We start from the raw sequence: 13,593 nt of genomic DNA on the forward strand, positions 1-13,593 counted from the left end.
AGGATGTATTGCTTTTCAGAAAGGGTGGTCAGGCACTGCAATGGATGCCCAGGGAGGTGGTGGAGTCACCGAGCCTGGGGGTGTTCAAGGAAAGGCTGGATGCTGTGTTGAGGGACGTGGTTTAGTGGGAGCTGTTGGGAATAGGTGAACGGTTGGACTGGGTGAGCTTTGAGGTCTTTTCCAACCTTGGTGATTCTATGATTCTATGACTCTCCCACCTCCCTCAGCAGCTGTGCAGGACACTACCGCTCTTTTGGAGAAGAAATTGTTCCTAATTTCCAACCTGAAGTCAGACCTTGAGGTTCTCCCACAAAGCACGAAATGCAGAAACACGAAGATCAAAACGCAAGAAGAACATTTTGCGAGCGAGCCCGAAACACACGACAAGATCACAGACGGGCAGGGGAATACTGACAGTTTATTTCACAGAGCATCTCAAAATTCATTTCGGTCTAGCTCTATTTTCATCAAAAAAGTATATTCCTTTAAAAAAAAAAAAGTAGCAAATCTTCAGGACGATAACGGTAACAGTCGGTGCGTTACGCATAGAGTTTGGGTCTCACCATAAAAAAAAATGAATTGTGAAGACAGTGACTCTTGGTTGGATCGCTTTTAACACTTCCAAGCTTTTAAGCACTTCACCTTTCAATAATGTCATCTCCAAGGATAAGAACAGAACATGCAGGTGATTATCAACAGATGCCAAGATTCAACAACAGCTCTCACTGGCAATGACAACCCGCCAGGAATGCTTCAGTGCAGCACCTCAGTAAGGGGAGAAGCAACTTTTATCTCAAAAGCCTTCAAATCCACCAAAACCTTGCGATTCTGCAGGAAAAAAAATAAATAACCAGCCACCATGTGTCACGGACTCAAGAGAGTTCCATATAGAAGATCAGCTTTTGAGGAGGATAAGAGGGAGCGTGGAGTAGGGACTCATTCCACCTACATTCATGAAAACCCAAGGTAGATGCAGACAAATTAAAGCCTCAATTTGTGCTGCTTAGAAGGTGCTTATAAAGCATCACAGTTCAGATTTGTTTACTTGCATTCTTAACAGAGGTATGTTCCTTATGTCACTTTGGCATGCCTTCTTTCTCTTTGCATGGCTGCAACGACCACTTCTGCGCTCTCATTCTTATGCACCGAACCCAAGATTCTGAGGTTTCAATATGCTACTTCAGTACATTCAAGATTCAAAACTTCAGTGCTGCCACGACAAGGACGATCTGCTCTGATTGCTGTGGCTTCCTTCTGGCTTTTCCAGGTTTGCCTTAGGAGGCACATCAGCATCCCCCAAACCTCCCTTCTTTTCTACAAGGCGACTTCTCCCAGGGCTCAGCAAGCAGGCTCAGCCCAAAGCCTGAGCTTCGGGTCACATTCCCACCATGGGAAACAGCTCCCATGGTCCTGGCATTTCCAAGGTGAAACACACCAAGCTTCAAAGGAAGCTCGTGCTCAATGGGATTTCCCACTTTGCACACTGTACCAACCAAGATCCGGTGAGGGAAGGAGTGACCCAACAGCAAAAGGCCACAGGGACCGAGCCAGGAGCCATTCACATCACTGTCAGCCTTCCAGCTGGATTCAGCTGCTCTGGGAACCAGCTCCACACAAACAGAATGCTGACCCAAAAACAGGCTCTGCCCAGTGAGACCTTGGAGACTGAGAGCAGGGAGCTGAGCACCCCACTCCTAGGTTGAATCAGTGCAGGGATAAAACACAACCACCATCAGTGTGGTTTCTAAGCTTTATTTCATGTTTCTTTAGATCTCTGCTCTAGGATTTTGGTTTCAAGCCTTTTGCACTGGGAGTGTGCATCTGCTGCAAGACCGCTGCTCCTCTGGAGGATGCTGACATGCAGCTTTAAAGATGCTGGTTTCAAAGCAAGGAGGAAACATCTCCTTGCAGGAATAAATTACTGTCCTGGGCTACTTCAGCTTCCAAACTATTTACATCTCCTTCACTCAGGGGCATCTGCTGGGCACAGAGGGGCTCACGCTGCTGCTGCTCCTCTTCCTGCGTGAATGCAGTGAAGTAAGGAGGAACTGCAAGTGCCACGTGGCACAGCAGGCACTTTAGCCAGATGGGAGCAGTGATGGTGCCCATGGCATTGCTTTTTGCAAGCCATCCAGGCGCCCAATGGAGCCCAACTCATGGAGAAGATAGAAAAAGAACAGCAAAACCAAACCACTGCTGCCAGCAGAGGCCAATCTTACCGCCCAGGATTTGCCTACAGACATTTCAAGAAGGCCATTTTTCTGTCGACATCCAAGTTTTGGGGATGGGGAATGGGACAGAGAGAATGTGCCCAAGTGTCTGAGCCAGTGCAACTCCTTCCCCAGCTCTGTACTCCGACATGGAAGAGCAGTGCCATCTCCTCTCCAAGGAAAGCTTCTCTCCTCCAAGCAGGCTCCTGTTCAATTACAGCTAACACTTCATTGCCCAGGAAGGGAAAAGGTGGGGAGGAAAACAGAAAAAAAAAAAATGACACTTCACGAGAACTTCACAACATACAGTTTAAACAATTCAGCTACACAGTCGATGCATCAAGGGAAGGAATGGAGCAGGGTGGGGGGGAACCGTCCCAAACTCCCCCCAGGGGGACTCAGGCTGTCACGTCAAGGTTCAAATAACTTCAGCCATAACGTAGAGGGTTTAATGAACACGGTATTTCCACTCATGCCCTGGAAAAATTACACTCAAGGAAGAAAAAAAAAAAAAAAAAAAGGACAAAAAGGAATTCAGATTTTCTACATATTTACAAAAAAAAAAAAAAAAAAAAAAAAAAAAGCCCCTCAATCTCAGAACCAGAGAGGTGGAGCAGCCACTGATGGTGGAATGGAAAGGGATCTCTGCCCGGCCAGCAGTTCATCAAAGTTTCCCATCCCATGGAGAGCAGGAGAGCGCAGCTCTCGTTGCAAACACGGGGTCGGCCAGACGTGGGCTTGGGCTGGAGCCCCTCAGTTCATCCGCAGCCTGGTGTCCCGATGATCCGTGGGGGTGACCATCTCGTTGGCATAGCCATTTTCAGAGCAGAGGGACAGCTCGTCTGTGGTCTCCACGCCACTGTTGATCTCTGGGGAGGGTAAAGGAGGGGGGGACATTGTCACAGTGGTGCGAGATACAGGAGACCCTCGTGGATGAGCAGCCAGTAAAATCATAGCATCGCCTGGGTTGGAAAAGAGCTCCAAGAGGATCCGGTCCAACCACCAAGCTGACCTCCAAGTCCCATCACTAAGCCACATCCCTTAGTGCCACATCCATGTCCCTTAAGTTCCACGAGGGATGGGGCTCTGCCACTTCCCTGGGCAGCCCACTGCAATTCTCGACCATCCTTACTGTGAAGAACCTCCTAACATCCAGTCTGAATCTCTCCTGATGCAATTTGAGATTGAGATCCATCTTATCCTAAAGGGATTTCCCTCTGGCTTCAGTAGCGTTAACCCGATTTAAGATCCAGCAATGAATTACCTCCAAGCTGGAGCTCATCTCTAAATTTCAGATCCTGTAAGCTCCATAATCACCAGAGGCAAAACTGGACCTTGCCATACGTGTGATGCTATGCTGAATTACTCACCTTTGGAAAAAGAAATATCTGAACATCATCTCTACCCTATTTGCTGCTCTGGAACCAGGAAGATTCCTGTAGTCACTGTGGAAAATATACACCCACTGATGTTTTAATCATGTCCACCAACTCTAAGTGAAACCGTTTGTTTCAGAGGCACAAAACATTAACATGCACCCCTGACCTCAGAAGGTGCTTTGTTTCTAAGTGATTTCATGCCTAGAAAACAGTGGGGAGGCTTAATTTTCCTCTGATCAACTGCTCTCTTACTCTGTTTTCCCTGGGTTTACTCCTCATTTTGACCATCAATGGAGGGTAGAGTCAGGCCTGCTTTCCTCACAGTAAAATCTTTGAAGCACAGCTTGTCTTCGTACAATAAACCCTGATCCCTGCTGGAGATCTCCAGGAAAAAAAGCCAATAATAGAGCCCAAAGGCAGACTACAGTCACATTCATTCAAACGTGAGCATTTCAGCTTCACACATCGATTTTAGCCTTGTAAAACTAAATGTTTCCTTTGTACAGATGCCTGGGATCTTTCTTGGAGGTGGGCTCGGACAGATACACTAAGAGGAAGATTGCTGCATACCAACATGAAAACCAGCAGCCATATGGGACTGAGGAGCCAGAACCACATCCCAAAAGTTGACCCCATCTCACAGCAGGGTCAGTCCAGCCATCCCATCCCACCAGTGGGAGATGAGACCCACATCAAAGTGTGGTACTGAGGGAAATGGTCAGTGGGGGTGGTGGAGGTGGGTCAGGGTTGCACTTGGTGACCTTTGGGATCTTTGCCAACCTTGATGAGCCTGAGACTCTGCCTCCTCCATCAGCAGAGTGACAACTGAAGGATGAAGCACAGAGCTTCGACTGTCCGACCCTGATCCATACCTGAGAAGATCAGCTTCTCCTTCATGATCTTGACATCCCGACTGGACCGGCGGACGGCAGCGCTGAGCATGATCTGCTCTGGGTTGTAGGTCCTGATGCTTCCTAAGCGCCACCTGCAAGAGAAGAAGGGGAAATCAGGGGCTGGGTCTCCCCACCCCTGACAGCATCCTCAAAGTGCTCACCAACACTGGGAAGATCAAATCCTGGAGGCCCTCAGTGCTTTCGTGGCCTTGTACCAACACAACCCCGGACGGCGGGAGGATGTTTGGAGATGAGCATGTGGTCTCAGGGAGGGTACAAACATAAAAAGGAGTCATCTCCAAACCGCCTTCAGCATCCCAATCCCACTAATTCCAACAAGGACTGCAGGCACCCCAAACCCCTCTGCACCACATCAGCTGGACAACTGCACTAAGGAGGTGAACTGTTTTGACTCTGAGAGTGGTTCCGAGGGAACAAAGACTGAGCCAAGTGAAGGAACTTCTTTTTCCTCGCTTGCATTTGTAGGAGAAGAGAACTCAAAGAAAAAATCAAGTCTCAAACCTGAGACACGCAGCAAAGACATCAGCATGAGATGCTTGGAAGGAAAGCACGAGCACTCCCAATGCAGGTAGATCTTTATGTACAATGCCCCTGCATGGAATTTATCTCAGGGCAGTTCCCTCCCCAGTTGCCAGGTCTTTGCTTAAATGCTTCCAATCCAAAATGCACACTTTTTTTCTTTAGCTTCACCAAAAATTTCCATCATGTGAATGACAACCTAAAGCTGATGAGAACCTGGCTGCACATTAACACTGGCCAGGCTTTTTGTTCTGAAAGTGCACATAAGGAAAATGCAACAACAGCAGCAAAGCTAAGTAGGGCTTTGCTTGTAAAGCTCTTTTTCACCCCGTGAGCGTCTCCGTAACACAGATCCTCAAGGAAAATACAGGAATTGGAGGAATGTTTCCTTCAAATAAAGGGAAATCGGGGCTTAGTGGGTTTTCACAGCCCCCAACCCACCAATTTGTTCCACCTCCTGCACACAGAGGAAGGCTTTCAGTGATTCCCATTCTCCCTGCCGGACCCAGGGACGTAACAAAGCTCTTTGGTGGAAAAATAGCAGAGATTTAGGGCAGCCTATGGATTTTCTGATCTTCTGGCACCATCTAGTGGCTACCCATCAAATAAAAACGTGATATTCCTGCCCTTTATGGTTTTTGTTTGTTTGTTTTTCCTTCTTTCTTTTGGGTGGGGGTGAGTGACATCTGCCTTCTCTTACATTTCCAACCCCCTCCCCATCCCAGGAGCAGATTTGAGAAGCTCCACACCAGTCTGGCCCTACAGCACTGGCCTGAAACAATCACAGATGAGGTCCTGGTGTTGTTCCATTCAAAATAAAGTGAAATAAAAGGAATCTGTCTGGTGCTGATTTCCATGGTTTCCACTTTATTTTTCCCAAATCCCAAGGGGTGACACCACACTGTTGGAGCACGGATGAAGACAGGGCTCTGCTACAGAGGGCAGATGGGGTGGGACGGTGTGGGATGGTCACAGTGCACAGCTCATGGACCCGTGGACAAAAGCAACCCAGAAAGAGCACGAGGAGGTGGAGAAGATATTAAAGCTTAAAAAAAAAAACAAGCCCCCAAAATGATTTTTCTTTTATCATCATCATCTACTCTGAGCTACTTAAACTTGGAAGATGGCCATTGTTCCCTTACTGTCCCACACCGGCAGATCCAGCTAAGATCAATACTTGCACAGGGCCTCACAGGATAAGAAATTCCTTAATCAGGACCAAAAAACGTTTTGTCACCATGCTGGGTCTTCCCTGTGCCCACAGCATTAGGACATGGAGCATTAGGTTGGATTGCATGGCCTAGATGCAGGGTGATCTCTTGCTTGAGTCATCCCACAGAGGGCTTGGGCCCCTTGAGGGCACAGAGCTCTGGACAGGATGCCCCAGCTCAAGCACTGACAGCTTTTGCACCACTTCTCTGGGTGAAATCTGTGCACGCACCCGAGCTGAAGCACACTGACTCCAGGTGCCCTCTGAGTTCTCTCCCCTAACATTTTATGGCCCTTTTCTGGGCTAGTACGGAGTGTTAGTAGGTTCAATCAGGACTTGCTGAGCGTTCAGGAGGGAATTTCAGCTCCAGGTAAAAGGAGCAGAGCAGGGCTCATAGCTGGGATGCATTTTCGAATGGAACGCACCCAAGGAGGAACATCAAAACCAGCCCAAATTTGCAAGGGTCATGCAATTACTCAGTTAGCTTCTACAGCTGCTTGCAGCTCCATGCAAAGCAAACCAAGCTCCCAGTACCACCCCCATTTTGAAATACCCTCTTAGCAGAGGTGCCATCAGTCTATTTAACCATGATGCGACACCAATCTACGCTGCATGAAACATTTTCTGCTGAGCTCAATAGACTTAGGGTCACCAGGAAGCTTATTTAATAGGAAATAACACCTCTCCTACCCCCTTGGACTCTGTTGTGACCGGTCACATGTGCAAAAAGGGCAGCCCAGAGCAGGGCTCGTTGTGTCAGACAGACAGCAGGTTGTTCGTGTTCTGGGAGGCATCAAAGCAGACCAGACGGACATGGGATAGGAACAGACTAAAAAATACTGGGACAACAACACAGAGACAGCACACACCATGTTAGGGCCAGGACTAGGGTGCTTGGGCTGAGGAGAAATGGAAGGGAAAGGAGATGGGAGAGGACAGACTGGGGAAAAAATAGAGTTGGTTGGTACCAAGGTCATAAAATGGTAGTGAGCAAAGAGCCAAGCCAGACACAACCACACAGTCCCCATCCTGCTATTCATAGGATCATACAAAGACTTGGGTTGGAAGGGACCTCAAGGATCGTCAAGTTCCAACCCCCCTCCAGATGTTGCCAACCTCCAGATCTGATACAAGACCAGGTTGCCCAGGGCTCCATCCAACCTGGCCTTGAACACCTGTTGTCTAAAGCCTGACCAACTCCTCCATGCCTCTCTCTTCTCCCCACCCACATGAAAAATGCCAGAGAGCAATGGAGAGTTGAAAGGAGGAGAACACTCAGCCTCCTTGTCCCCATTTTGGTGAGGTGATGCAAGGATGGAACACTGCAATTCCAAGTACCTGGTGGAGCAGGCGATGCTTCCAGATGGCCAACCCCAACCCCAAAGGTGGTGGGTAGGGGAACAGGGGGGGCTGAGCACGCATAGGGAGGAGCCAGTCCTCAAAAATGCAACCCCATGGTGCCAAGCAGAAGGAATGGAGAAGGTAACATGGAGAGTTTGGTCTGAGTAAGGACATGGTAAAGGCTTTACTGCAGAAAGGTGACAGTGCTTCCCTCCAAGGGGATGAGAACTACCACTGAGAAAACAGTCAACGCAAGGAGAAATTTGGGTTGGCAATTTATGGCACTTTGAATCCAAAATCCCAGGCTCATTCCATTCCTGGGTTCACTGCTGTTTTTATTTTCAGACTGTATTTCCAGTTTCATAGTAGTGTAACTGGGAAAAGCCTCCAAAGCTCCAATGAGTGCAGCAGTCGTTGAGCCAAACCTGTTCAGCTGTTAGACCTATTAATTAACACCCAGGCTGGAGAACTGATACTTGACATAATTGAACAGGTTACATTTTCATCTTATTTAGCATTAGCCAGCTTAGAAGAGGTTGGTCCCAAAAAACCTCTGGTAAACGCAGGAAGAGGATATTTTGTAGTGAAATCATTTCCACGGAGAAAGCATCATCTCCATGGGGAACTGCCCAGTTTCAGCACACTGCAGGACCTCAGAACAGGGCTGTGTTAAAGGGCACAACTTTGATCTTTGTAACGAAAGGTCAGATTGCCTTCAAAGCATCCACCAGCTTCAGCATCAGGCTCCCGTGGTGCTCGTGGCTATGGACCATGCAATGTTCTGACTCTTATGGTCCCCCTGTGAAGCCAGATGTTTGAAAGCATCATGGAAAAGCTGCGTCCTGCACTGTCTGTCTGCAGTGAAGCCGTAGCAGAGAGGGAGAAAGAAAGAGAGAAAGGAAGGCTGAATGAAAAAGAGAAAGAGGAGGAAAGCACCAGAATTACCTGATCATGTGATAGCTGTGAGATGCCAGAATGCAGCAGAGAGAGAAAGAGGAGGAACATGCACAACAGTCAGAGCAGTAAGAAAATAAACAAGGCAAAGAGGCAAAAAAGATTGGTTAGAAGTCATCACAGTTGGTATTTCCCTCCTGGAAGGCCTGGCACGATCCTGTTCCCAGAGCTGAAGTAGAAGAGCAGGAGCAATCCCTGCCCTATGGAGGAGAGGCAAGCCATGCGGAGGAGAGAGACAAGCACATCGAAGCCGTGCCTCTGGTCCCACCCACCCCCTGGTCCTTGCGTGGAGGAAGCAGCTCTGTTTTACCCCAAAAAGGACTTCAGGAAAAACTACACACACATACACACACACACATAAAAAAAGCCCCTAAAACAAAAACACACGATGCACTGAAGGCCAAACGTCAAGGCCCACTTCGTGGAGCTGAGTCGCGTCAGCAGGGAGTCGATAGGCAGCTCTGCTGAGACTTGGTTTTGGCACAGACTCAGAGCTGATACCCATTCTTCTGCGTGGTGAAGCAGCCGTGAAGAGCAGGGAAATGGGCATCTCCTAAGTGGGATGCACAAAGCAGGAGCTCTCGGGAGGGCAAGCCTTTCGATGTAGAAAATCCAGCTTCTGATGCTAGAGTCATTCTCCTTCCTTCCACTGACTTGGGGTTGAGCTGTCCCAGGGGAGAGAAATCCCCAAATCCTTCCACTCCTCACCCTGATTCTTCTCTCCCTACACCACCAAACCACCTCCAAGCTGGAAAAACATTCTGGGGAGAGGAGCAGTCCATATATCAGAATGCCCATGTAGCAGACCTATAGCCTACGGTATGGCTTAGTTTAACTCTTTTGGATGTGCCCTGTGGGCATGATAGAGAAAGCCTGCCAAACCAGCTTTGGGAAATGATGCAAAACTCTTCAGATGGTGATGGGTCAGTGGTTGGACTGGATGATTTTAGAGGTCTTTTACAACCTTAATGATTCTATGCAGTATTTCATTGCCATGACCTTTAAATTCTGCTCTTGACAGAAGAGCATTAAGGAGCTCAGTCCCTTCCTTCAGCCTCCTCAGTGCATTTTTGACCCTGACTGAGAAATAAAAGTCTGAAGGGCAGGGAAATCTCTTATTAAATCCACTGATGAAACTGAGGGATTAGAGGAAGCTTCCAGACAACACAGCCACAACGTCCACCTGGAGGAAAGGTTTAATTGGCTGCAAGAAGTCTGAGCAAAATTATAAACAGATTGGTTAATCTCATTTAGGTCATTGGCTTTGTTAAGTGTTGGTAAATCGAATCTGAGAGGGGTTTGAATCTGCTTCTCATCCTATTATGCTGTGCTGGAATGGATGACCTACTGGGCACTGGTCTACCAGCCTGGGACTGTGCGAGTTGTAAATTTAGAAGGACATAATCAACAGACCCAACATATGGCCTGAAGTCAAATCCATAGCAGGTGTTGGCAGGAGCAATAGCCTGCTGTAGCGTGGTGCAAATGCCCAGGTAATTATCTGCCCTGGGGAGGGAAAGGAATTGCTGCAAGCAGATGATCTGGGGCAGCATGACAGCAAGATTACTGGCTCATAAAGCTGAAGGAAATGAAATCGCTACTCCTAACACAAAGGCATTTTGGAGATCAAGAAAGAAGGAAAGCACAAGCTTCTTGCTGTCTCTAGCACAGTGCTTTGTGCATGCTAAAGCAGGTGAGATTACAAAGCCGGGCGAAGAGCGAGGTGCAATTTCAAAATGACATTTTCCCAGGGGAAGGCTGCTGCTTCTCACTGGAGGAAGAGCATTCCTCCTCCTGAGCTCATGCTTTCCCAGAGAGGGTTATTTCAGTGTCATCACTGACAGCTAAAGTGCCTCTTAGGAGAGCAGGCACATCACCAGGAGGACGCAGTCATTTCCTCCCTTATAATCAAGAGGGTGGTTTGGCCAACTCTACCATTAGCAAGTAGATTTATCTCCTACTGATTCATCGGTGTCTTAAGCCTGTCCTGCTCCCAGCCTTTCTGCTCCATGTCTGTGTTCAGGGTCCTAGAGGCTTCTGCCTCCACATTTTCCTTGAAGAAAAGGGGATTTTTTTCTCCAAGCATCCATTTGGGCAACTGATTGGATTTGCTAAGCTGTAACGGTTTTGCATCGCTTACATAACTCTCTTCATCCTAATGGAAACCAACTGATTTTAGAAAAGCTAAAAGACAACCCTGCTGTAAAAACTACAACTGCGGAAACTCAAACCATTTCCTCACCTTTTCTATAGCATTTAAGCTTCTTGATGTCCATTTCCCCAAAAACACTGAAGGTTTCTCTCCCACGCACATTTATGAGAAGAGCAAGGAGTCTGCCATTCCTGCTGTGACATCTCTTATTCCTCTTAAAAGCACTGACTTCATCGAATTCAAACGTCATCTCAGAAGTGGAATTAATTACTGTTTGCAGTCTTTGGAGGAATTTTTAATCAGTTTTCCTGCTATGGCAATCCACATGCTTGAGGAGCACCACAGTCCTCTCTTCCGTCTCCACCCCACACTCTCAATGAAAACACACACCACGAATACACGAGAGCTGAGCCACAACAATGCTACTTACTTCTGGAATATAAAAACTCCTACAATTATGATAAATGAAATGAGATCGGATGTGATCCAGATTAGGCGGTACTCGTCTGGAGGCTGGAAGACAAAGAACAGGAGCAGATCTTAAAGCTGTGTATATGCACAGGGAGACCAGACATTGCTGAAGTCACCACCAGGGCAGAGAGAATCACAGAACAGCTTGGGTTGGAAGAGACCTCAAGGACCATGAAGCTCCAACTCCTCTGCTGCAGGCAGGGCCACCAACCTCCACGTTTCATAGCAGCCCAGGCTGCCCAGGGCCCCATCCAACCTGGCCTTGAACACCTCCAGGGATGGACGGGGCATCACAGCCTCTCTGGGCAGCTGTTCCAGCACCTCACCACTCTCTGAGTAAAGAAAAGCACAGAGCTGCAGGGGTCACAGATAAATCATGTTTACGACATTTCTAATGTCAGCCTGTCACTTGAGGTGGCATTATCAGGAAGCAAACAGGAAGAGCTTTAAGCTTTAAGCATTTTGCACGTGCTGATGTTTTCTCAGAGCTTTGTGGGCTGGAAGTTCCCTATCTCAGCTGTACCTCAAGGTGAGGTGAGAGGCTCTTTGGAAATCCAAGCCTGTGGGAAAACAAAAAATATTTCTGTCGTTTTCTGTCTTTTAAGGCACAGGCAACTCTTGCTACATTTGCTGGTCTAAGTAATAACTATTAATAATCAACTCCTGATGATGCTCAGAAGACACCCACCCATGACAGCCACCAGCAACAGCCAACAAACTTCTGCTTGGCCAGCCCAATCCTGAAGGACACGGTCCCAATTAAGGAAAAGGTTTCTGATTCATTACCAGCCCAGGCACAAACATCCCAATGGCCAATGCCATTAATGCAGACAAATAATATTTAATTGGAGAAATAGAACACAATGCAGAAAGGGGAGATCATGCAGCAGTAGGGTGACAAAGGTAAAACCAGTTGGGAACCACCAACATTGCTACCTCTGTCTCCCAGAATAGAATAATTAGTTTTTCTGGTCACTGCCTCTTTGTGTGTCTCAATTTATCCAGCAGGAAGAGCAGGGCAGTGCTTTAATTAGCTAACACTTCTGATAGACATTTCATCCTTTATTTTCAAACTTTATAATGGAAAAGAGACCTTTGACGTTGTGTTGATGCTGCAATAACACCTGTCTAATTTTCTGCATTTATTAAGACACAAAAATGCCTTTTTCCTGATTGGAGAACACTATCATAGATGTTTTGAATGAAAACTCAGGGGGCTTCTAGGACAAAAGAAAATCTACACAGCTAAGTTTTTCACTTATCCAAATTAGTATTCCACAACAACACCCAAAGTATCAGGTTCTCCTGTGGGGACAAAAGTTGTATTTCCCATGATGTATCCCAAGGAATAGGCAGACATGAACAGAACCTTCTGGGCAAACTCTAGCACTTCATATTGATGATTGAAAAAAAGAAATCTGTAATGCCCATAAAATCCCCAGAAAGCTCAGAGTTAACAAAGATTTTATGAGCACAAAAGCTGGAATCCAGAGGGCAACCCAAACCTTACAGGAAGAATCTCAAAAACGCAGGCAGGATGGGTGCACCACACTGGGCACTCAGGTTAAGGACATCAAGTTGGGGTTAGAAGCTTTCCACTTCCAAAGCCCTCCTCTATGGGATGCTGTGTTGGAATTCCAACAGACAGGAGAGCCCTAGGAGGAGAGCTCCAAGCATCAGCTGCTTTTCATAGCTGACAGTGAGGATTTTGGAGTAAAAAGCTGCCAGTGATGTACCCAAAACTCCTGTCAACTGTAGAGGAAGACAGATGTTTGCAGCAGCAGAATTCAGACAGTGACAATTTCTGATGCCAACAGATCAGTCTGCTGACCATTTTCAGTTTTCCATCTTCAGCTCACACCAGTTCAAATCTGTGTTGTCAGATACATGCAGTAGGTTAAGCTATGACTAATGACATTCACAGATGCACAGATGAGGTCCTACCTCCAGCTGAAGATGCAGATAACACCTGCTGAATTCCCCTTGTGCTCATCTTATTTCCCCTTTCCCAATGGGATCTCCCAGAGCAGTGGCAAAACAGCTGCCTCCTGTCCTACCCCCATAAAAATCTGTTACCAAAAAATAGCCCCATGACATCCATGTACACCTCTGCAGCTGAGCTTGTTTGGGGAATACCATGATGCAACTGTTTTCCCTCCTCTCCAATGTGAATGTTTTGTTTGGTTCAGAGACCCAAAGTGCTAGCAGAGCTTTCAGAGGGTTTGTTGCCTGTGTGATGGGTAAGGACTCTGTTCCTAGTATGGAAATGGAGTAGCCAGAGGTTAAAGCTGTCCTCATTTGGTATTAAAACCAGACAAAACTGCAACTCTAATAGATGCTCAGCAAGTCTGGAAAGATGTTTTTACACTGAAGGAATACAAAAAAGTTGGTTGGGTTAAATGAGGTCCCCAAATACTGCATTGGGAAAGAGCTGAAAGAAGGT

General features: G+C 47.2%; 1 protein-coding gene across 9 annotated transcripts in view; it reads right to left on the reverse strand.

Annotated features, from left to right (window-relative positions):
* Positions 1–13,593, reverse strand: part of GDPD5 (glycerophosphodiester phosphodiesterase domain containing 5) — a 364,359-nt gene that overhangs the window by 193,680 nt on the left and 157,086 nt on the right. For 4 of the 9 annotated variants that reach the window (XM_052699314.1, XM_052699313.1, XM_052699315.1 and 1 more), the window contains 4 exons: positions 11,110–11,192; positions 8,519–8,533; positions 4,462–4,574; positions 399–3,079 (listed from right to left, as the gene is read on the reverse strand). In XM_052699314.1, the coding sequence (XP_052555274.1) occupies positions 2,964–3,079; positions 4,462–4,574; positions 8,519–8,533; positions 11,110–11,192 (327 nt within the window). In that variant the 3' untranslated portion in view covers positions 399–2,963. The other 5 variants (XR_008210304.1, XR_008210303.1, XM_052699317.1 and 2 more) reach the window with 4 other exon arrangements.

Source organism: Tympanuchus pallidicinctus, unplaced genomic scaffold (assembly GCF_026119805.1).
Source record: "Tympanuchus pallidicinctus isolate F22 unplaced genomic scaffold, pur_lepc_1.0 scaffold36, whole genome shotgun sequence".
Lineage (NCBI taxonomy): Eukaryota > Metazoa > Chordata > Aves > Galliformes > Phasianidae > Tympanuchus > Tympanuchus pallidicinctus.